Here is a 24964-nt window from a genome sequence, read left to right as displayed (position 1 = left end):
ATTTGGACCAGTTTCCCACAATAAACAAAACACCGGAAGTCACAAAACCTGGGTGGGCGTGGCCAACTCCCACCAAGTCACATGGACACTCCCTAGCCAAGCCTACTCTGGTTTTGTGGCTCTCCGTGTCTTCTATGGGAAACAGGTATGTCTCTCTCTCTCTCTCTCTCTCCCTCTCCCCATCTCTCTCTTTCATCCCCTCTTCCTCTCTCTCTACCTCCTTCTCCCATCTATTTTTCTTTGTCCCCCTCCTTCTCCCATCTATTTCTCCCTCCCTCTCTCCTTCATCTTTCTTTTCCCCTCTCTCTCTCCCCCAATCTCTTTCATCCTCCCTCTTTCTTCCTCTCCCACTCCCTCCCTCCCACACTCATCTCTGTTCTCTCTCTCCCCCCTCTCTCTGCTCTTTTTCTTTCATCTCATAGTCACTCATTCCTCAAGTACTATCATTTCCAGTCATAGTAATTAAAAATCACAGAAGCTGTATTTTATCCTTTACAGAAAGCATCATGGAGTTTGGGAGAAAGTATTCTAACATAAAATGCCAAATAAAGAATAAACAGCAAGACATGGATTGTTGTGTTACAGATTTTATAAATCTCTGTCCCTCCCCCCCCCCATGCTTCCTTTCCACCTCTCTCATTCTGTCTCTCATTCTGTTTCTCTTTCATTTCCCCCCCTCGCTCATTCTCTGTCTCTCTCATTCTGTCTATTTGTCTGCCTCTCTCTCATTCTTCTCTGTCTCTGGAAATATACAGCTGCCCACAGCTAGCATGGGAACATTGTATATGCCAGCATCATTCACTGGATTACAGATTACCTGGGAAGTGGAAGAAATTTCACCCACTTTAATTCCTTAAGAAAAGTGGGGGGGGGATTTAAATCCTTGGCAGTGATTCAAGTTAGGGAGATTCACTTCCTTTCCAACTCAATTGGTATCAAAGAGCGCCATGTTTACCGTATGCCATATTGGGATGCATGTATGGCAAAGCCCAGCTCAATTGAACGGGGATAAATTGTTTCATTATGTGTGGCGATTATGAAATTAATCTTTACTAAACAACAATCTGAATACTGATCCCCCCCTGCTCATAAATTGATGTATCAGAAAGAAAGTTAAGATAGAAAAATTCCTTTTATGCTCAGTCAACCTTTTTCCCCCGTGTCCTCAGTTTGAAGTAGCTGGTCTACAAGCAGTTTTTACAAAGGCCCTAGGCTGAGAGTAATTGCAAGAAGCAGTTATGATTTCACAATTTGAAACATGTGGAACAATATATCTAAACTGTTAACCATCTTCTCGCTTGTCCCCCTTCATAGGGATCAGATTATGCAAAGCTTCCTTGCCCAGTTAGAAAAATGTACCATCGTCATCACCAAAACTATTGTTGTTATTCTGGATGTATTAAATGATCTGGCAAACGGGAGAAATGCAATTGTTTTGATCTTTCCTTTTCTACTAGATGTCCATTGATAATCTATTGACTTGTATGCTCTCCGCAGGTTTGATGTGGTTGGTTATGGGTGCATGACATGCATTGGTAATAGTGGGCCTTTGCCGGAATCTGTAGTTGAAGCCATTACTCAGGTATTGTTGAGGGGGGTTTTGTCCTGTGTTGTTGCAATTTTGCATACAAATGATCAGAACCAAGTAAAAAAATGGGATTGGTAGTGGACAGATTTGTGGATAGGCAATGTTCATACAGTATATGAACACTTTAGATACACAGAAGAGAAGGCTTATTGTCCTTACAGGTACCTATTCATTTAATAATGGTTCATGATTACAATGGCCTTGACTCATCCTTGAAATTGCAAGTGTCACACCACTACCACAGTCACATGTTTGGCAATCAACTTCATTTATATTGTTGCAGCATCTTGTGGTCACATGATATGCAACCTTCCCAGCTGGCTTCCAACAAACCAAGTGAATTGGGGAAGCCAATTTTGCTTAATAACCATGTGATTCGCTTATACCCCATAAAAATGGCAATAAAATCAGGTCTCATGATGATTTGTTTAATGACCACATTGCTTAGTGACAAAAATTATGGATCAATTATAGTTGCAAGTCGGAGACTATTTGTAGAAGGGAAATGTTGATTTATTTCACATCGATCTGAACATTGTCAGTGTAATGTTTAATAATAGTTATCATACGATTTCAGTGCACAGTTTAATTGCTGTTGAGATGATAAGACTGTGTCCCTTTAAAACAGGTGGGGAAACATGGCCCCTTTATGATTTGTGGACTTCAACTCTTAAGAATTCCTAAGGCCTGCATGGCTGGCTCAGGAATTTTGGGAATTGAAGTTCACAAGTCATAAAAGGGCCATGTTCCCCACCCCTGCTTTTAAAACAATGCTTTTCAAACTTGACAATATGTGAATTTCAACTCCTAAGCTATCTGGGAATGCTGGGAATTGAAGAGGACACATTTTAAAGTTGCTAAGGTTGAAAAATGTTGCTTTAAAAGAATTCCTAATACAGAAAAGTAACTTCAATCTTTACTTGGAAATGGATAGCCAACTTCCAGTTTTTATTTGAAATTAATAAGTGGTTGTTTAGCATAGTCTTTAAGGGGGGGGGGGGGGGAATGAGATTTCATGTGACTTTAATGCACATTGTATATGGACCTTGGGGATGTGAACAAATAGAAACTATTTCTTTTTCAATATGAATGGTATTTTTGCAGGGAGACTTAGTCGCTGCAGGGGTGCTGTCTGGAAACAGGAACTTTGAAGGCCGTGTCCATCCAAACACGCGTGCTAATTATCTGGCCTCCCCTCCCCTCGTAATCGCCTATGCTATTGCAGGGACCGTGAGGATTGACTTTGAAAAGGATCCTCTAGGTAAGGCATAATTTGCAAACTGTTTGAATTTTTGAAGAGGATGACTTTAAATAAGTCAGAAAACCCATGCCAAATCTCCAGGTTTCTTCACGTGTACAGATGGAGTGTGTAAATGGATTGGGATCATAAAAGACTATTTTCCATATTTCTCTATACAGTGATACCTCATCTTAGGAACACCTCTTCTAACGAACTTTTCAAGATACGAACCCGGTGTTTAAGATTTTTTTGCCTCTTCTTCCGAATTATTTTCACCTTACGAACCCAAACTGCTGTGCTGGGATGAAGGGGTTTCTTTTTTCCCCCTTTTTTTAACAAAAAAAAGGGAGGGGCTGCTTGGAGGGGGAAAAGACTGCATTTAAATAACTAGGAGAACAGCCTGTTTGCAGGCACTGAAAGAGTGTCTTTTGAAGAAAGAAAAGGGAGGGGCGCCCCCCTTGCCTTTCTTCCTTCCCACTCACCCTTTAGCCTAGCCTTGCTTCTTCCACCCACCCCCTTTAGCTGCTCCTCCCTGCCCTCTGTTCGCCTCCCTTCTAAAGTTTGGGATTTTCCTGAAGGATTTGCATGCATTATTTGCTTTTACATTGATTCCTATGGGAAACATTGTTTCATCTTATGAACTTTTCACCTTACGAACCTCTTCCTGGAACCAATTAAGTTCGTATCATGAGGTACCACTGTATTCCTTAAGCATCATACATATATCGGGTTTATGTTCATGGAGAAGGGGTCAACCTGGTTATAGAGATCTTCTTCCAGTCATCACCTCCATGGAAGACAAGCTAGTAGCCTATGTTAAGAATTCAAACTCTCAATATAAAAGTTAAAAGAAACAGTTTTTAATCAAAGGCAAACCCATAAAATACACAACCTTTTTGGTTCAATACCAAAGTAACTGTGCCAAGAAAAGGATTCCTTTCCTAACGATAAAAACATAAACATGTGGGCACCTAATGCGCCATCAGGTGTGTGCAGTAAGAAAGAGAAGAGAGAGGAAAGAACAAGGAAGTGAGACAGCAAACTGAACTTAAATACAGTGATCAGAGATGAGAGGAATTTAGCTAGAAAAGGCAACCATTTAAACAGACCTTTCCCAAAGTCCAGACAAAGTGCCTCCTGAAAACCAGTGTTTTATTAATTGCAGGTGTCAATGCAGAGGGCAAGAAGATCTTTCTGAAGGACATTTGGCCTCTGAGAGATGAGATCCAAGCCATTGAATGTCAGTATGTGATTCCAGGAATGTTTAAAGAGGTCTACCAGAAAATAGAGGTAATACTTACTGTTACATTGTGATTCCTGCGATTTGCTCAGATGTTATATTTGCTTCTTCTTAGCTGTCAATTAAAACTTCAGTCAAAATCAGAAGGGTTCCCCCAAAACAAGAAACAGTTCCCTTATGAGCTGGGCAGTGGTGAAATATACTTACCTTCCTTATTGCTTCGGAAGTACCACCATCGCATATGATTTTCAACCCTATGCGCATGTGCAGAAGGCTTTGCACAAGTACAGAGGATTAAAAACAAGAAAATGGAGATGTCCGGGCGGGTAGAGGTAGCCTTGCGCTACCGCCACTACCTGATCTCCGAACCACTGGTGGCCACTACTACCAGTATGCCCAAATCAAGGTGTAGCAGTAGGATTTCACCACTAGAGCTGGGTAGGATAAATATGTTCTAACAAAAAATCACTATGAAGACAAGGAAAGGGTCAATGCAGGATTGATCAAACTTCGATGCACTTTTTAAACCTTGTTGGAAGCAATGACATTTGGGGGGGAAGGAAACCTTTCAGAGAAGGAACCTTCTAAGCAGGCACACTACTTGATTCTCCTGCTCTCAGACTTAATCAGGTCAGACTGAGACTGAGGAGGAAAAATAGGCATGGTTAGATGGATGTGCAAAAGAATGAAGCCTTTAGTTCAGAAATCGAACAATATGCCTGCATTGGTTTTTCATGTGTTTCTGAATCAAAAAGAACTTTTTTCTGACATTACTTTATCTCCATAGGCTGGATTTAGAATATTTATATTTGCTGTTTGTATCCTAATTTTTTTTTTAATTTTCCAGACGGTAAACAAATCCTGGAATGACTTAGATGTCTCATCAGACAAACTATATGCTTGGAATCCAAAATCCACATATATTAAGTCTCCTCCATTTTTTGAAAACCTGGTAATTCTCTTTTTGTGGCCTTTTGATGAATTTGCTGACAAACATGCTTTGTCTGTTGTGGTTTGTTTAAATTATTAAAGTTTTTTTAAAAGTTTCTCTAAACGTTTTGTAAAGTGTAAACAAAAGTACCCTGTCTACTTACAAAGTGTGAAGTATAGTAAGTCGAGGGAGGGAGGGAGGGAGGGAGGGAGGGAGGGAAGGAAGGAAGGAAGGAAGGATCATTAAAATAAGTATTCAGTAATAGGAAATAAATTTTTTACATTTGTAAAAGTATTTGAAGTAACTAGATTACCTTCTAATTAGGTCAATGCTCTGACTGAATAACCCATTCAGTTTGTAATCTTCAGATTATTTGGATGCAGGAGGAAAGGTGGATATACAAATAAAAGGGGGGGAATGTGAACCTCTGATTACCACCACCCACTCCAAATTCGTAACTCTGGTTAGGGAATTACCTACATGAATTGTTTCCTATTTGCTTTTGGGAGTAGCAAGTTTACTGATTATTTTAAAACACTGGTCTTCCTAGAATTTGAGGTTTCCCCCAAATTCTAGGCCAAACAGCACAAAGAGAGAATAAAGAAAGGTTATGTCCATTTAGATTTTTTCCTAATATGATTAAGAATGTCCAGTTCTTAGATACTTTGGAGGAATGGAAGCTTAGTAAAGTAATACCTCGTCTTACGAACCTAATTGGTTCCAGGGGGAGGTTCGTAAGACGAAAAGTTCGTAAGATGAAACATTGTTTCCCATAAGAAACAATGTAAAATCCATTAATCCGTGCAATGAAAAACCCCCCGCAAAAAACCGCCGCTGCCCGGCTGTCACCTTTTAAAACAGCCGGGGGGCTTCCCAGCAGCCTCCTGAACCCGAACGCCAAACCCGAACTTCCAGGTTCAGCGTTCGGGAGGCCACCGAGAAGCCCCCCCGGCTGTTTTAAAAGGTGACAGCCGGGCGGTGGGGCTTCTCGGCGGCGGCGGGTTTGTAAGAAAAAAGTTCGTAAGAAGAGGCAAAAAGTTTCTGAACCCCGGGTTCGTATCTTGGGTTGTTCGTAAGACGAGGGGTTCGTATCATGAGGTACCACTGTATATTTCTGTTCTCATAAACCAGTCTTCATTTCTATGTCTGATAGACAAACATGACCCTTTTTGGTGATCTTTTTTTTTTCCCCAGACCCTGGAGCTTCATCCCCCTAAATCCATATTGGATGCCTACGTCCTGCTGAATCTCGGTGATTCTGTGACAACTGACCATATATCTCCTGCAGGGAATATAGCAAGGAACAGTCCGGCTGCCCGTTACTTGACTAGCAGAGGGTGAGTCCAATTGACACCCTGAGGGAGAGGAATTCCTTTGGGAGAGAGGAATTTTACCTAGTCTCTTCGCCATCATTTACCGTGTTTTTCTTCAGAGCTTTTAAATATTAAGACTTGCCTCTTTTGCATCTTGATAGTCTCACTCCTCGAGATTTTAACTCGTATGGCTCGCGCCGGGGCAATGATGCAGTCATGGCAAGAGGAACATTTGCAAACATACGCCTATTGAACAAGTTCCTTAAGAAGCAGGCCCCACAAACCATTCACTTCCCATCTGAGGAAACTGTGAGTATTTTCCCTCCCAGCATTAGGTTTTGCCCCCTTCAGCAAGTAGCTTTGGCTTTCCTGCATTACACAAACTAGGCAATATCTGCAGTGCCAACAGGGAGAGAGGCAGGGGTGAAATTCAGCAAGTAGTGAAAATTTTGAGTACCGTATTTTTCGGAGTATGCACCTTTTTTCCTCCCTAAACGAGACTGATAATTTGGGTGTGTCTTATACTCAAAATGTAGCTTTTTTTCAGGCTTAACTAGCTGCTAATGATCTTCCCAGCTCTTACCTTGCAGGCTCTTTCGTTGTTTCTCTCTGCGAAGAATGTTTTCCAAGCCCTAAGTCCTTGCAGGGGTTCTTTGTTCATTGCTCTAACTTGCTCAGAGTAAGTTTCTTTCTAGCCCCAACCAGGTGCTAACAATGTTCCCAGCTCTTACCGGCTTGCAAGCTCTTTCATTGTTACTCTCTGCGAAGAATGTTTTCGAAGCCCTAAATTTTGCACGGTTTTTTTCATTACTCTACTTGCTCCAAGTGTTTCTTTCCAGGTGCTAATGATGTTCTCAGGTCTTACTGGCTTGCAAGCTCTTTCATTGTTACTCTCTCCGAATAAGGGGTTTATTTAAGCCCTAGCCAAGAAATAAAATAATGTGCTGATGCTGACCAGACTAGATGAATATCTGGAAGGCAGATTCTTTTCCCTATTTTCCTCCCCAAAGACTAAGGTGCATCTTATACTCTGAAAAATACAGTAGTTTGGAGAACCGGCAAATGCCACCTCTGGCTTGCCCCAGAGTGGGATGGGAATGGTTATTTTGCAGTATCCTTCCCCTGGAGTGAGGTGGGATTGGAGATTTTGCAGTAACCTTCCCCTGCCATGCCTACCACGCCATGCCCATACAACTGGTAGAGGAAATTTTTGAATTTCACCCCTGGAGTGGGGTTTGTTCTCAACCAGTGTTGGTGGGGATGGGTCTTAGAGGGTCTTTGGTTGGCCTGTTTACTGTTAGCTGCTTTGGCAGTTTCTGGACTGGGACTGCCGAACACCAGCAATCAATACGTAGATGAACATAGATTAACTCAAAGATTAACATCAAACAAACAAAACTCATTAAAGCTACTGCCAAACAAGTAACAGTTAGCAGCCCAATAAAGAACCTCCAAAACTAACACTGACAGGGCAAGCCACTAGAATATAAACTGAGAGAAAACTCCACTCCCTGCTGGCACTGATGATGTTGCCTAGTTTGGGTAATGAAATGCCTGCAATAGCCAAGGACCCTTCATGAGTAATGTGTTGGACAAAAAAAAGGGGAAATGCCATTTTTATCTCTACAGCATTAATTGTAGAAATACAGGGATCATTAGTTTCATTTGGCAAATGAATGAGTTACAGGGAAGGGCCAATTATGCTTTCTAAGTTCATTATTTTTTATAGTCACATCTTAGTGTAAAACATGTTACACACTACAATAATTAATGAGTTAATCTACAACAGGCATAGAAGGAAGGAAATCTCTGACTGGAGACATCGCTTCACTAATTGAGCTTCAATTGCATTCTGTGCCTCTAGCTGGACGTATTTGATGCTTCTGAGAGATACCAACAAGCCGGCCACCCACTCATCATATTGGCCGGTAAGGAATATGGCTCAGGAAGTTCCCGGGACTGGGCTGCCAAGGGGCCTTTCCTGCTGGTGAGTAGGCTATTTTAAAAAGAGGAAGATTGAGAGCATCATAAGTTTGGATGAACCAATGGAATCCATGTCTTGTAGGTTGATTATCAATATTTGCCAAGAATAATTAATTTAATAATAATAATTTATTAGACTTGTATGCCGCCCCTCTCCGAAGACTCCAAAGAATGTGAAATGCCTGTCAGGTTGATATTGAACTAAGCAACCTACATTTAATCTGTTTAAGGAAATGATTACTTACTCAGCTTCTGTTTATTTAAGTTAATTAAAATTCTTCTGTTTGTCTAGGGTAAAATTTGATTAGACACTCTTCTGTTTAGTTAGCAATCACACCTTGGCATGATCTGTCTGTATACTATATGTGTAATACATTAACCCTTTAGCATTGTTGCTAGAATAGTAATCTTTTATACTTGTACACACAAAAAATTTGTTACAAAAAAACTAAATCGCAAGGCTGCTCAGCTCAGAGAGATTTCTTCCTAACTCGGACAAGAAATCATGTTTCTTTGTGATTCTTACAATCTCTTACTCTTTATTTTTTGTTACCTATTCATTCTCTGTGTCAAATTTTTTTTTTTTTTGCTAGGATTTTTTCCCGGATATATCCTTGTAGGTTGACATTATTCTATGTCGTAGTCCTCGACCTGTAACTGTTCATTTAGTGACAGAATTTACAATGGCACTGAGAAACGTGACTTAACAATCATTTTTCACACAGATGTATTTAGAGAGCCATGAGTTCCTACAAGTTCTGGCTGTCAACTGTCATTAACTGCCAATTCTTCAATGTAATCTAGCTGCCAGTGGTTGCTAGTCATTTGGTTCACATTTGGTTAGAAATGAAATTTACAAAGCAGAGTTCTGCTGGCAACATTCCCGGTCAAGTTGAGCCAATAGATAACTGGGGCGGGGAGCCCAGTCTAATTAAAACATTGCACAGTGATTACATGCCTTTTTAAAACATACTCTTATAAATCTTCAGAATTTCGCAAACAGCTACATCTTTGTGCGATGATGTTAAAGGGAAAGCAACCGTTTGCCAGCAAAGCATTTATGGAACTCCAGATCCAGCACTGCCACCATTATGACGCATTGTCACACCGCACCTCTTTTACCCAGAAATCCTCCTTTTATACTGTCTTGGTGTGGTCACTGTTCCCTAGAGATATGACTATCTAGACTTTCTTTTATTGACTCACTATCTGAACCTTTTCCCATAAACATATTCCTGTCTGCTTCTTGACAGGCATCTAACAGGGGTTCCTGGTCTCCCATGCCCCACTCCTCCTCTGACTCAGACATCACTATCATTGGGGTTTCTACAGTCTCTGTAAGTTCCTCAGGCTCCAACTCTCCCTCACTCTCACTATCTGAATCAGTTGTCAAGAACACTGGTCTAGGGAACCAAGATGGGCCCGGTTAATCCTCCTCAGAATCTGTCACTAACTGACCCGGTTGTGGACCACTCACAACAGCACCAAGCCAAAAAAGGTTCACCATCACTGTTGTAGCCACGTCTCTTCTACACCTTAATTTTTTATTTGACTATTAATGCCCTTGTGTGTTCCTCAGGGCATCAAAGCAGTTCTTGCAGAGAGCTATGAGAGGATTCACCGTAGTAATCTGGTGGGTATGGGAGTCATCCCTCTACAGTATCTCCCCGGCCAGGATGCTGAGAGTCTAGGATTGACAGGGCAGGAACGTTACACAATCATTATTCCCGAGAACCTGATGCCTGGAATGAATATCCAGATCAAGGTAAGCCTTTCCAGGGGTTGCATTATTTTATCAACGCTCTGTGCTGGTGTGTGTCTCTGTGTATACACACATGTAGGATGTGCACTTACGTGGAGTGGCTGTGCATCGGGTTTAAGGAACAAAATTTGGAGTCTCAACAAGCCCTTGAAATCCTTTATGATTTGGTTTCAGGACGAGGTTCTTAAGGTGAAAAGTTTGTAAGACGAAACAATGTTTCCCATAGGAATCAATGGAAAAGTGATTAATGTGTGCAAGTCCAAAATTCACCCCTTTTACCAGCCGAAGCGCCTGTTTTTGCACTGCTGGGATTTCTCTGAGGCTCCCCTCCATGGGAAATCCCACCTCTGGACTTCTGTGTTTTTGCGATGCTGCGATTTCACTGAGGCTCCCCTCGCTGGGAAACCCCACCTCTGGACTTCCGTTGCCAGCGAAGTGTCCATTTTTGTGCTGCTGGGATTCCCCTGCTGGGATTTCCCTGCAGTATCACAAAAACACGGAAGTCCGGAGGTGGGGTTTCCCATGGAGGGGAGCCTCGGGGGAATCCCAGCAGCGCAAAAACGGGTGCTTCGGTGGCAACAGAAGTCCGGAGGCGGGGCATCCCAGCGGTGGCGGTGGGTTTGTAAGGTGAAAATAGTTTGTAAGAAGAGGCAAAAAAATCTTAAACCCCGGGTTTGTATCTCGAAAAGTTTGTATGACGAGGCGTTTGTAAGACGAGGTATCACTGTATTAGTCTCTGGGTATAGAAATAATTTAGGGTTTTAAGTCACATTCCCTTAGAGTCATATTGCCCTTTTTATAGATGAGCCATAGTGGCATGGTGATTATACTGGAGTATTGCAGGCTAACTCATTGCCACGAGTTCAATCCTGACCAGTTCAAGTTTGACTCTGCCTTCCATCCTTCCAAAGTCGGTAACATGAGGACCCAGATTGTTGGGGGCAATAGGCTGACTTGTAAACTGCTTACAGAGGGCTGAAAAACACTGTGAAGCAGTATATAAGTCTTAAGTACTATTGTTATTGTTAAAATGTGAGAAATCAGGATTGCCACGTAGGGATGCTTTTGTTTCTATTGAAGCAAATTGGACTGAATTCAAAGAGTGCAGAGAAGAGCAACAAAGGTGGTTAGGTGACTGGAGGCTAACATATGAAGAATAGTTGCAGGAATTGTGTATGTCTAGTCTGGTGTAACAAAAGACATGGAGAGATATGATAGCAGTGTTGAAATATTTAAAAGGCTGCCACAAAGAAAAGAGAGGCAGCTTATTCACCGATGCTGCTGAAGCTCTGTTCAGACTCTCAGAAAAACAGGTTTTAAATTAAACGAAAAACAGCTTTTTAGCACTGTGTAGAGTGGAATGGTCTGCATGCTAGATAAGTGTTCTAATAATGGGTGTTGCAGGAGTTAAGTAATGTGTATAATCCTGAGCCCCTCAGTTGTTGAAATGTTGGGTGCAATGTTCCCTCTAATTTTTTTTCGGGGTGGGCGGAAAAATATAGTGTCTGAGCGGCAGTCCCCTTGGGACTGGGCGGCATAGAAGTATGTATGTATGTATGTATGTATGTATGTATGTATGTATGTATAAATAAATAAATAAATAAATCCCTTCTTTTTTATTAAAAGAAATTAATAATAAAACAAAACCAAACTCTATTACTATTAAAACTAAAACAACCAGCAAATCCAAAAACATAACTATTAATAAAAGCAGGCGAGGGCTGGGGTTTTTTTCCTCTGTTATTATTTAAGTGCTTTTACCATATGCTTTAAATCAAGAGTCACTTCTCTCTCTGTTTCTCTCTTTCCTGTCATTCTCTGCCTCAATCATTTTCTCATTTCTCTTTTTCCCTTTTTTTCTATCATTTCTCTCTCCCTCTCTCTTCCTTCCACTCTTCTCTCTCTCTTGCTTTCTTCCTCACTCTCTCACTCTCTTCCTTCCTCTCTCCTCTCTCACTTTCTTTCTTGCTTTCTCACTCTCTCTTCCTTCCTATCTTCTCTCTCTCTTTCTCTTTCTCCCTTCCTTTCTTTCCTTCTCCCTTCCACTTTTTTCTCTTTCTCTCTCTTTTCCTTCCTTCCCCTCTTCCCCTCCCTCTCCCTCTCTCCCTTTATATTTATCTCTTCCTTCCTTCCTCTCTTCCTCCCTTTCTCTCTCCCTCCTTCTTTCCTCTCCTCTTTCCCTCCCTCTCTTTCCCTTCTTTCTCTCCACGTCTCCGGCTTTGCTGACCAGCACAAGGCTCAAGCCAGCTGCCCGGGAAAGCCAGGAAGGTCCTCCTGCCCCCCCCCAGCCGAAAACACAACGGAGGTCTGCCGCCACTAGCTTGAGCCTCCCGTTGCTCCACCACGCCTCTTCGCCTGTCATCCTGGACCTCCGTTGTGTTTTTGGGGGGGAGCGGCAGGAAAGCCCTGCGCTGGCCAGGAAAGCCGGCTTTGCTTTCCGGGAAACCAGCGCACTTTTCAAATACACTACTTTCTTGCAACTCTTTCCTGGGCAGGGGGGGGAGGAGGCCACTCCGCCCCCCAGGAAAGAGGTGCAGGAAAGCAGCGTGTTTAAAAGGCGCGCTGCTTTCCCGGAAAGCAAAGCCGGCTTTCCTGGCCGGCACAGGGCTTTCCCGCCGCTCCCCCGTGAAAACACAACGGAGGATGACAGGCAGGGCAAAGCGGGGTGGAGCAACGCGAGGCTCAAGTAGGCAGCCTCCGCGCTTTTCTTTTGGCGGAAGAGGAGAGGGGGCAGATCGGGTGGGCAGGGGGCAGCGCCTTCTACTGCCGGCGCCTCCCCCCCGCGGGCTGGCAGGGGGATGGGGACTGCGCGCCCATGGAAAAGGGTGCACAGAGGGGTTATTTTGGGGGGGCGCATCCTCACGCGCGCAGCATACGGGGAACGGTGGTTGGGTGTGCACATTGCAAAATTGTTTTCATGACCTCCACTTCTCAGACTGCTCATTTAAGTTACAGGAGTTTTCTGGAAATGGAATGCCTAAAGAATGTATCCAAGAAAGAATGTGTGGATGATATAGTGTTATTTCCAAGGGGAACCTATTCCTTTACAGCTTTGGCATCATTTATTTTTTTTAAGTGTGATTGGACTTCTTAAGCCACTGTACCTTTCCTCAATTCTCCTTGTCCTCTAATGTTCTCTCCACAGTTGGACACAGGAAAAACTTTTCAAGCCATCATGAGGTTTGACACAGATGTGGAGCTCACCTATTTTCATAATGGCGGCATCTTGAACTATATGATTCGCAAAATGGCGTCTTAACCCCCAAATGAAGCACTTCTCGTATCCAGAAACCCACCTTTTTCAGAGGACAAAAGTTCAGTAATTATAAACGCTGTAATTATGAAAAAAGAAAATATACAGTGCCAAGGGAATTATGTGCAGTTTTCCCCAGGCCTAATGCCTTCCAAACGTATAAGGACTACAAGGTCCAGACTTTTAGGGCTGGCTGGGGCTCCTGGGGGATGTGGTTGTTTTAAGCAGAATTGAAGGGAAAGGCTTGTAAAGGGCATGTTTTTACACTGTCAACCCTAATCTTTTGGCCACTAGCCTGATTTATGTATATATTTGACTCATCCTTTCTACAGTACTGTATTTCATCCATCTATTTTGTACTTGTAGGTGGGACAAAAACTTTTATCATCTATGTATGTAGAGGCTAGATCCTTTTCAACATTTTATACAGCAATTAACAATACCAGTTTTTTTTTCCTGCCTGCCTCAAAAGTTACTAACCCTGCACTATTGCATTAAAAGCGCTTATCAAAAATCCCTCCTTGAAATTTTAATACTGCTAAAACGATTAAATGACTCGGCTCTTTATTCTTCGGCATATGTGCATTCATTTTTTGTGCGCCTTCATTCATAGATTAAAGGAGGATTAAAGGCTTTTGTAACAAACCTGCTTTCAAAACTCAGTAGAAATCTTTTGTGGGTTTTACTTTGTTTGCATTCGGTCCCATGTGAATTCTCAATCAGAGGTTCAAGATAAAAAATAAATTCTCCTTTATCGGAAAGGAACATGCTTTGGAGTTCTGAGCAATAAAATGTTGCAACAGCAATGGGATCCTAACAATAGATATACAGTGTTCCCTCAATTTTCGCAGGGGATACGTTCCAAGACCGTCCGCGAAAGTCGAATTTCCGCGAAGTAGAGGTGCAGAAGTAAATACACTATTTTTGGCTATGGACAGTATCACAAGCCTTCCCTTAACACTTTAAACCCCTAAATTATCATTTCCCATTCCCTTAGCAACCATTTAGATTATTACTCACCATGTTTATTTATTAAACTTTATTTAAAAAATGTTTTTATTAAAGACAGACGAAAGTTTGGTGATGACGTAGGACGTCATCGGGCGGGAAAAACCATGGCATAGGGGAAAAAACCGCAAAGTATGTTTTAATTAATATTTTTGAAAAACCGTAGTACAGACTTTTCGCGAAGTTCGAACCCGCAAAAATCGAGGAACGCTATAATACTATAGAAATATAACTATCATGTTTCTCGAAAATAAGACCAAGATTTAGATTTAAAAATAAGCACTTGGGCTTATTCTCGAGGGGGGGGGGTGTTTCCCTGGACGCACCGTCGCCTGCATTCCAAACATTCAACATTCGGAATGTTTTTAACAGGAAGAAAAGAACCGTTGCACTTACCTGAACGGTCTTCTCGCTGCACTGCAAGGAGAGTCCAACATGGGTTAATCTTCAGCCTTGCTGGAAGGGACTGAGTTAAAAATTAACATATTTTACTGGTCCAACCCCCATGCTGCCCTTCCTGGGTCAGTCTTATAATAAAACGAAGTCATAGTGATAGTAAACCAAAGAACTTTATTAAGCTAACTAAACTGGAATTAAACTCCAACTATGACAAACCTGTGCCCCTGGGCCAACATAGCCGGGCGGGTTTGGACTCTCCTTGCAGTGCAGCGAGAAGACCGTTCAGGTAAGTGCAACGGTTCTTCTCCACTTGCACTGCTTCGGAGAGTCCAACATGGGATATACCCAAGCTGAACTATTAGGGGGGGGAAGGCTGGACCAGGGGCGCAGTATCGGTGCAAACTCTCTGCAGTACTCTGCGTCCAAAGGCCGCTTCAGCCGAAGCGAATGTGTCCAATCTGTAATGTCTAATGAAAGTATTAGGTGCGGCCCAGGTTGCCGCACGGCAAATATCATCGATTGGGGCCTGTGTTGTCCAGGCCGCCGATGTGGCCGCACTCCTCGTTGAATGTGCTGTGATGCCTTGAGGTATTGGTGTAGACCCTGATTTGTAAGCGATGATGATACAGGAGCGGATCCAGCAACTAATTGTCTTGGGTGACACTTTATTTCCCATAGATGCTGGAAAGTATGAGACGAATAGGGCCTCCGTTTTTCTAAAGGTGTTAGTTCGTCGTATATAAATTTTGATGGCCCGTCTAACATCTAACTTGTGCCATTTTAGTTCCAGTGGGTGAGAGCCCTGGGAGCAAAAATCTGGTAACACAATGTCTTGAGATCTATGGAAGACCGTGTTTACTTTTGGTAAGAAGGAAGGGTCTGGCCGGAGGACCACCTTGTTGGTGTGGAATGTGCATAAGTCCGGTCTTACTGATAAGGCAGAAAGCTCTGAGACCCTCCTTGCTGATGTGATTGCGGTAAGGAATGCCGTCTTCAGTGATAACAGTCGTAGCGGAATCTCCCTTAAGGGTTCAAAGGGAGGCACCGTGAGGGCTTGCAAGACTAGGGGCAGATCCCATGTGGGAAAACGGTGTATAGTAGGAGGCCTGATGTTTGCTGCCCCTCTAATAAAGTCCCGAATCCACGGATGCTGGGAAATCGGGGTAGAAAAGTCCATTTTAAGAATAGTGGCAATTGCTGCCGTCTGTCTGCGAAGTGTATTCGGAGCTAATCCCCTGTCCAATCCCTCCTGTAGGAACTCCAGGATCTGGATTACTGATGGTGACTGAGGGTCCTGGTTGCGACCTCTGCAAAAGGAGCAGTAAGCTCTCCAGGTTGCCTGGTAAATTCGCGTCGTGGAGGGACGGCGCGCTGCTTGTATGGTGGTTATCACTTTGTCCGGGACCCGTTCCTTCCTTAATCTCTCCCCCTCAAGTGCCACACGGCAAGACTCCACCACTGTGGGTCTGGATGGCAAATCGACCCCTGCGTCAGTACCACCTTGTGGTGTGGTATGCGCCACGGGGGGGAAATTGAAAGGTCCATGAGGTCCGCGAACCAAGGGCGTCTGGGCCAATGAGGGGCCACTAGAAGTAACTCTGCTTGTTCCTGTAGCAGTTTGTGAACAACCCTTGGTATGAGGCAGACCGGGGGAAATGCATACAGCAGTCCTTCCGGCCACGGGGAGGTTAGCGCATTGATCTGTTCCGCTCCTGGTGATGGGAACCTCGAGAAGAACCTGGGTAGGTGGTTGTTGTGGCATGTAGCAAATAGGTCCACCTCCGGAGTCCCGTATTTGTGCACGATGTCCAGGAATAGATCTGTGCTCAGACTCCACTCTGTCGGGTCTATGGTGGTCCGACTGAGCCAATCCGCCTGTATGTTTGAGATGCCGGATATGTGTTCCGCTCGTATGGATGCGAGATGCCGCTCTGCCCACCTGAATAGAGACTGGGATTCTCTCATCAGTAGACCTGATCTCGTGCCGCCTTGATGATTGATGTGCGCCCTTGTCGCTACATTGTCTGTAAGTATCAGTACACTCCGGTCTTTCACCAGTCCTGAGAAGTGTCTGAGCGCTAGGTGAACCGCTCTGAGTTCCAAGTAATTGATATTGTGGCATGCTAGTTCCTCCGGACTCCATAGACCCTGTGCCACTCCTACGTTGGAGTGAGCTCCCCAACCTGAGAGGCTCGCGTCCGTTGTTATGGTTACCTCCTGTTGTAACAGGAACGGCGACCCCTGATGCAGGGCTGATGACTTCCACCATGGGAGTGATCGGCGTACCTCTGGCGGCACCTTGACCAGTCTGGAAGAGTGGCTGGTTCTGTTCCGTTGAAACGGAATGAGAAACCACTGTAGTGGTCTGGCATGGAGCCTGGCCCAGGGAACAATGTCTATGCAGGAGATGAGGACTCCCAACAGTTGGGATAGGAATGCCAGCGTTGTTGTGGCGCTGTGTTGCAATTCTGAAATCAATGCTCTGACCTTTACCTGACGGTCCAATGACAGGAAGACCCTGCCTGCCATGGTGTCTATATTGGTGCCCAGGTGTGGTAAGTACCTGGTTGGTATGAGGTGACTCTTTTGGTAATTGATAGAGAACCCCATACTTTCCAAGGTGTCCATAGTCTCTTTCAGATCCTGATGTGCACGACTGGGGCTGTTGGACAGTACGATGATATCGTCCAAATACGCCATCAGGCGTAGAGGACGTTTCCTGAGCTGTGCGGTGAGTATGTCCAATAATTTTGTAAATGTCCTGGGTGCTGATGATAGGCCAAATGGCATGGCCCTGTACTGAAAATGATGGTTTTCGAAACAAAATCGGAGGAACTTCCTGTAATCCGGATGCACTGGGACATGTAAGTATGCCTCTTTGAGGTCTATAGACGTCAACCAGTCCTGTTGTCGTATAGCTGCTAGTATGGTCCTTAGCGAGTGCATTTTGAACCTGCGGTATTTTATGTACAGATTCAACTGCCTCAGGTTGAGAATGAGGCGGCAACCTCCCGAGGACTTGGGTACTATGAACACGATGGAATAATACCCTTGCCCCTGCTGGTGCGGTGGGACCGTCTCGATGGCACCGATTTGAAATAGATGATGAATCTCTTGGTAAAGGAGGTTGCGTTTGTGATTGTTGGAGAGTACTGGGCACTCCAGAAATCTGTTTGGAGGTTTTTGGGTAAACTCCAGGGTGAGTCCCTGAGCTATAGTATTTAGAGCCCAAGTGTCTGTGGATATAGACGCCCAGGAGGCGGTGAAATGCTGCAACCGTCCTCCTATGGGGAGTGTCTTGGTAAAGTCATTTATTCCTTCTAAAACCTCCCCTGTTGGAACCTCTATAGGTCTTCCTCGTTTGTTGGAACTGCCTGTTCCTGTCCCCGAAGGTACTCCTGTCTCCTCTGTAGGATTGTTGAGAGAAAGACCCCTGGGTATAAGATCTTCCAGCTTGGGGTACCGTGGAGGAAGATTCGGCTCGAAAGGGCTGGCGCCTAAAATATGGGGCAGTGCGTCTTTCCTGCCGTCTGTAGGTTCTAGGCATGATCTTTTTCTTGTCCTTGTCCTCCACGAGGACTTTGTCAAGAGATTCTCCGAACAATTTTGATCCATCAAATGGGGCCGAGGCTAAACGTCCTTTGGACTTGGCGTCAGCCTGCCAGGTCCGGAGCCAAAGTAAGCGACGGGATGATTGATTTGCTGCTAGGGCTCGTGAGGAAAAACGAGAAGCTGACAAAGTGGCATCCGCCGAAAATTCTGCAGCAGCAAGCAACTTGTTAAGATCTTGTCTTAGGCGGCCCTCCTCAGGTCCCAGCTTCGAAAGCATTTCCTGGAGCCAAAGGACTGAGGCCCTATTAAAAAATGACGCTGCTGAAGCTGCTTTAAGAGCCCATGCCGTCATCTGATGAGCCTTTTTATTGATTGTTTCCGCCCTCCGGTCCTCCGGCTTTAGGCCATCAGCCACATCGGAGGGAACTAATGCATTGGATACTAAGGCTGCAATTGGGGCATCCACCGATGGAAATTCCAGTAAATTTTCCAGTTCTGGCTCAAATGCGTAAAATTTACGCTCAGAAGCTGTTGGGCCTAGAGCGGCTGCTGGATATTGCCAGGGCCTCTTAACATTGTCCAAGAAAAGTTTAGGAGCCGGAATAAGGTCAGCATCCCTTTGGAGTTCCGTGAGCACCCTTGAGGCCGGCTGAGGGACCGATGCTGCATCTGTGGGCTTCTCTGGGGTGCCCAGAGCAACAGCCATCTTTGCTTTGTTCAGCAGTACACGAAAAATAGAGGGCCTAAAGAGGCCAGTATAAGTCGGTGGTTCTGGGGGTGCTCCCTCATCCTCAGATAGGCCATCATCTGGCTCTGAGCCTTGTCCCCTGAATGCAGGATCCTCTAGGAAGGAATCATGAGTAGGGGATGGAGGAGCTGGGGCTGCCCAGATATTCCTTTGTAGAGAGGGAGGAGGAGGAGGATGAGGAGAGGCAGGGGGTGCACTTGCTTGTTGTACACCAGTTACTATGCCATGCGAATATGCTGAAGCTATCATATCTTGCAAGGCAGGTGGTAGGCGTTGCCAGGTATCTGGTGAGGATCTGAGTCCTGCAGCTGTTGGGGTAAACGTGGCTGTAGGCTGTGGTGCCATGTGCCATGCGGAAGAAGCGGGAGATGGCCTGGCACTCTCAGGTCTTATTGATTCCGCCACCTGGGATGGTCCCCCAAACCTATCCGGTGACCAGTCTTTGTCTGTGGCCAACCCAATTCCCTCAGGAAGTCTTGGGGGGGGGGTCCCGGTTAAAATGTCCCCAGTCTGACCTGGCATCGATGACAAAGCTGCATTGCTCTGTTTCTGAGCCTCTAATTGCTCTTCCAACGCCTTAATTCGACGTTCTGCCTCTCTTAAGCCAGATGAGGACTGAGAGGTCTTCGATTTTGCCTTAGAGGAGTGTGCTTTCTCCTTGGCCTTTACAGATGGGGGCTCTGCTGGCCCCTGCTGTGGAAGATCTGCCATCGGAAATGAATTTGAGCCTCCGATAATGCAAAGTATAGAGGAAACTTTTTTTGCTGCGTAACAAGTTGTAACCGAGCAAAAAGATGGCCACCGCCAGTAGAGGGCAGCCTTTTCCTGTGAAGGAAAGGATATCCGCTTCCTGCCTCTCTAGGAATGAGTCGGGCTCTCCGTTAGCCCTCCGACTCTGGTGGGCGGAAGTCGACCTCTATGGGTCGGTCCCAATATGGCGGCCTCCTGTATAGCGCGCCTCCCATGGCCGCGCCCTTAAATTGGCCGTTTCAAACGGCAACGGGAATCGGCCGAATGCTGCGCTTCTGGGCGGCGTTTTTAGCGGGAAATTTGACAACTCCGCTTTTCCCTTGGCCAATATTGCGAAGAAATCGCATCCTCGGAGGTATGGCCACGCAGGCCGGGGACCTCCGTTGGTAGCGAGCTGTGGCGGGAAATTCGAAACTCCTCCATCCTTGTCTTAAGAATCGCTCTAAAAGACGGTATGGCCGCGCAGGCCAGGGACCTCTTCTCGCTAGCGATACCCGGTCACAGGAGCTGTACCCACGCAGGGAAGAGGCTCCGACCTGGGGAGACTTTTAAGGGCAATGCTCCACAGAGCAGGGGCCCAATCCCGCCGAGGTGAGCTGCTCCATGAATCTGAAAAACAGAAAGAGAAAAAGAAATCATTAGTAGCAAGACATATTCTTTAATAAAACAAATCAAAGTACTAAAAATATCTATAAAAACCACTCCTAGACTCCAAGAATCCTAGGAGGGAAAACTCATGTGTCCCTTCACTATGACTGAGTTTTTTAGACTGACCCAGGAAGGGCAGCATGGGGGTTGGACCAGTAAAATATGTTAATTTTTAACTCAGTCCCTTCCAGCAAGGCTGAAGATTAACCCATGTTGGACTCTCCGAAGCAGTGCAAGTGGAGAATGGAGAGGATTTTCCTGCCTGCCATCCTTCCCTCAGTCTGTGCTGAGCTTGCCAAATGGAGGGCAGGCAAGAGAATTCCCCTCCCCATTTTTCTCCTGAGCCAAATCCTGTCCCAAACCTCAGCGGGAAAACACAAAGCAGCTGGCTGCAAAGCTGCCAGCTTTGGGGAAGCGGCCCAACCAAGCGCTGTACCCAGAAAGAAAAGGGGGAAAATGTCCCACAGAGTTGGCCTTCTCCGGGTCCCATCAACAAAACAATGCCATCTGGCGGGACCCATGGGAAAAGCCTTCTCTGTGGCAGCCCCGGCTCTCTGGAATCAACTCCCCCCGGAGATTAGGACGGCCCCCACCCTCCTTGCCTTTCGCAAACTCCTAAAAACCCACCTTTGTCGCCAGGCATGGGGAAATTGATTCCGCTCGGCCGCTTCGTTTTATGTATGGTTTGTTTGGGTTGTATGAGTGTTTTTAATTAAGGGTATTTAACTGTTTTGTTTTTAATCATTGGATTTGTATTTTATATTCCTGTTGTGAGAGGGGTCCGAGTCTCCGGAGAGGGGCGGTATACAAATCTAATAAATAAATAAATAAATAAATAAATAAATAAAGAGGTATTTCTGTTGCCCCAAGGGGCCAGTGGGCTGCAGCTGCAACCAGACAGATTCCCCGCACCTGCCCTACCACTTGTGCTGGCCATGTCCATCACCCTGGGTTTATTTTCAGCACAGGGGTAATATTAGGTCCACCCCCAAAAAAAAATTATAGTTGGGATGGGTTGTATTTTTGGAAAAACACGATAGTTGATAATACCTTTAGTCTTAACATGGATGAAAAGTACCGTTGACTCACCTGAACGGTCTTCTCGATGCGCTGGATCTAGTCTTGATTACTTATCCCCCAGCCAAATAATAGAGGTACCATTAGGGAAGGATGCTGCTGAACCATCCGTAGTGCCCACGCAGCCATTTGATGAGATTTACAGATAAAGTTATCTGCTTTACGGTTATCTGGCTTAAGGTCATCCACCATATCGAAGGAACCAAGGTGTTGGATACCAAGCTAGCCACCGGTTGGTCTACTGGTGGGAGTTGAAGATCTTCAATCTCCGGACCGAAGCCATAGAACTTGCACTCAGTAGCGCAGTGTTTTTCAACCAGTGTGCCGTGGCACGCTAGTGTGCCGCAAGACAAGGTCAGGTGTGCCGCGAAGCTCAGAGAGAGAAAGAAAACAAGAGAGAGAGAAAGAGAGGGAAAGAGAGAAAGCAAGAGAGAGAAAGCAAGCAAGAGAGAAAGAAAACAAGAGAGAAAGCAAGCAAGAGAAAGAAATAGAGAAAGAGAACAAGAGAGAAAGAAAGCAAGAGAGAGCAAGAGAGAGAAAGAAAGAGAGGGAGGGAAGGTGGGAGAGAGAAAGACATAGAGGGAAGTAGGGAGGGAGAGAGAAAGAGAGCAAAAAAAGAGGAAAGAAGGAAGAGAGAAAGAAAGAGGGATGGGGAGAGAAAAAAAGAGGGAGAGAGAAATAGAGCGAAAGGGAGGGAGAGAATTTTTTTGTCCAAACTTTTTTAGCCGCCCCCCCCTCAATGTGCCCCATGGTTTTGTAAATGTAAAAAATGTGCCGCAGCTCAAAAAAGGTTGAAAATCACTGCAGTAGCGGATAGTCCAGGAGCTGTGGCTGGGTGATCCCAGTGTCGTTTGATGTTATCAATGAAGATCTTAGAGGACGGATTATAGTCCCATTTTCGCTCAGGTTCAGTGAAGAGACTGGCGGTTAAATCAATACCCACCGATAATTCGTCCAGTCAGTGAAGCAGTGCAAGTGATGTGCCGGTGTCTGGAGGCTGTTGGGGTCTGGATGGGTGTCAACAGACTCAATCTCAACCCCAATAAGACGGAGTGGCTGTGGGTTTTGCCTCCCAAGGACAACCCCATCTGTCCGTCCATTACCCGGGGAGGGGGGAATCATTAACCCCCTCAGAGAGGGTCCACAATTTGGGTGTCCTCCTCGATCCACAATTCACATTAGAGAAACATCTTTTAGCTGTGGCGAGGGGGGCGTTTGCCCAGGTCTGCCTGGTGCACCAGTTGCGGCCCTATTTGGACCGGGACTCACTGCTCACAGTCACTCATGCCCTCATCACCTCGAGGCTCGACTACTGTAACGCTCTCTACATGGGGCTACCTTTGAAAAGTGTTTGGAAACTTCAGATCGTGCAGAATGCAGCTGCGAAAGCAATCATGGGCCTTCCTAAATATGCCCATGTCACACCAACACTCCACAGGCTGCATTGGTTGCCGATCGGTTTCCGGTCACATTTGAAAGTGTTGGTTATGACCTATAAAGTCCTTCATGGCATCGGACCACAATATCTCCGGAACCCTCTTCTGCCGCACGAATCCCAGCGACCAGTTAGATCTCAGAATTGGCCTTCTCCGGGTCCCGTCAACTAAATAATGTCGTTTGGTGGGACCCAGGGGAAGAGCCTTCCTGTGGCGGTCCCGACCCTCTGGAACCAACTCTCCCCCAGATATCAGAGTTGCCCCCACCCTCCTTGACTTTCGTAAGCTCTTTAAAACCCACTTCTGTCATCAGGCATGAGGGAATTGAGATATTCCTTTCCTCTAGACTTATAAAATTTATGCATGGTATGTCTGTATGTATGATTGGTTTCTTAAATTGAGTTTTTTTACATTACTTTTAATATTAGATTTCTTCATATTGTTTTTTTACTGTTGTTATCCGCCCCGAGTCTACGGAGAGTGGCAGCATACAAATCTAATAAAATAAAATAAATAAATAATTCTGATGGTTTTGTGGAACTTCCCAATTTGGCTATCATCTTTGCCTTGTTTAAGAGTGTCTTCAACAAAGAGTCCTGTAAAGACTGGTTGGTCAGTGATGACTTCCTCATCGAAAAATCATCCTCTAGCATCCTCCTATCCTCTCGTGCCACCGGTTCCGCAGCCAATGTGTCCTGGGAAGAATAAGGAGCTTCCTCGGTGGACCACAATCCTGGAGGCATCGCTCTAGCAAGGGCGACGGAAGGGCGCTACTGCACGCCTGTGGCAATGCCCTGGGAATAAGCATTCACAATCATGTCTTGCACTGAGGGTGAAAGTTGGTGCCATGTGTCCACCCCTTGGCATAAGCCAGCTGCAGTGGGAGTAAATGTGGCCGCTGGTTTGCAATGCCTGCTGTTTTGGCCAATGGGGATTAAGTGAGCTTGGGGCAAAGTAGATGAGAGTATCTCTCGTGGTCTGATGACCAATCTCTGCCTGTAGTTGTCCCCGAAGGTTCTGGATGAGGCAGGGCTGGAGGTGGGGGTTGAGGAGACAGCATCATTTGATGAGGAAGTAAGACCCAAGGTAACTGCAATTGAGGATAAGGTGGAACCAAGGTTTGTTTTTGTGCTTCTCAAGGGCTTTTATTCTTCTCTCAGCCTTTTTCAAAGTAACTGCAGACTGAGAGGCCTTAAGTCTTGGATTTTGATGATTGGCTCTTGTCTTTTGACGTCATTGGGGCTGTGGCCATTGCAGGGTCTTCCCCCAATTGTTGTTGCTCTTTATTGTCGGGCATGGATGAGAGCTAATTAATTGAGCAGGACAGATGATAATCTGTGCTAAACTGCAGTTGCAGCCAGCAGGGAGAACTCACAATGCCAAAGAGATCACTAGGAAGCCAAGCACAACTCACACTAGTGAAATAGACCAATTCTCTGCACTAAAATGGTTCCCGGAAGCTCATTAGAGGCTGGAGTGGGAGAGAAGGCAAGAATTGGGCTTGGCTATAACTGCGCAGCATGAATTGTGATTGGGCATGTGCTAAGCAGTCTCTGCCGAAAGTCCCTTAGCAACTGGGCTGAAAAATGGCGGCCAGTCAGAAGCTGCTGTCGGCTGCTGTTTCTTGATTGAATTAATAGAGCTGAAGGAGAATCCAACTAATGTTAGCTAGAAGGCTCATGCCTCTTACCTGTGTTAGGAAGGAGAGTCCAACCTGTCATGTAGCTAGGAGAGAACCTTTGAAATGTCCCTACACTACGACGGAGTTTTAAAAACTGACCTTATAGGCAGCTAGGGGGTGTTAACTAATTGAATATTTAAATTTTCAAAACTCAGTCCCTAGCAACAGACTAGAGCTGAACCCATGTTTAACTCTCCTGAGCAGTGCATTGGAGAACTTGGCTATTAGTGATAGTTCTAGTTCAACGTTACCTTAAAATTGTTAGCATATCCTCAGCTATATGTCCCTAACTTTTTAAAACAGCCAAGTATAAAACAAACCCTTATTCCCAGCCTCCACAAACAATCAAGAACCC

The 24964-nt window shown here is 45.1% G+C and overlaps 1 protein-coding gene across 1 annotated transcript in view; it reads left to right on the top strand.

Annotated features, from left to right (window-relative positions):
- The window catches only part of LOC139159565 (cytoplasmic aconitate hydratase-like), a 51551-nt gene extending 37674 nt beyond the window's left edge, over positions 1–13877 (top strand). The window contains 9 exon segments of the mRNA XM_070736874.1: positions 1498–1582; positions 2693–2849; positions 3994–4118; positions 4916–5020; positions 6194–6336; positions 6474–6621; positions 8177–8299; positions 9875–10060; positions 13203–13877. Of these exon segments, the coding sequence (XP_070592975.1) occupies positions 1498–1582; positions 2693–2849; positions 3994–4118; positions 4916–5020; positions 6194–6336; positions 6474–6621; positions 8177–8299; positions 9875–10060; positions 13203–13316 (1186 nt within the window). The 3' untranslated portion in view covers positions 13317–13877.
- The last annotated feature ends 11087 nt before the right edge of the window (positions 13878–24964 follow it).

Source organism: Erythrolamprus reginae, chromosome 2, assembly GCF_031021105.1.
Source record: "Erythrolamprus reginae isolate rEryReg1 chromosome 2, rEryReg1.hap1, whole genome shotgun sequence".
Classification (NCBI taxonomy): Eukaryota; Metazoa; Chordata; class Lepidosauria; order Squamata; family Dipsadidae; genus Erythrolamprus; species Erythrolamprus reginae.
Note: the sequence above shows the minus strand (reverse complement) of the source record. Positions and strands in the feature narration are given on the sequence as shown.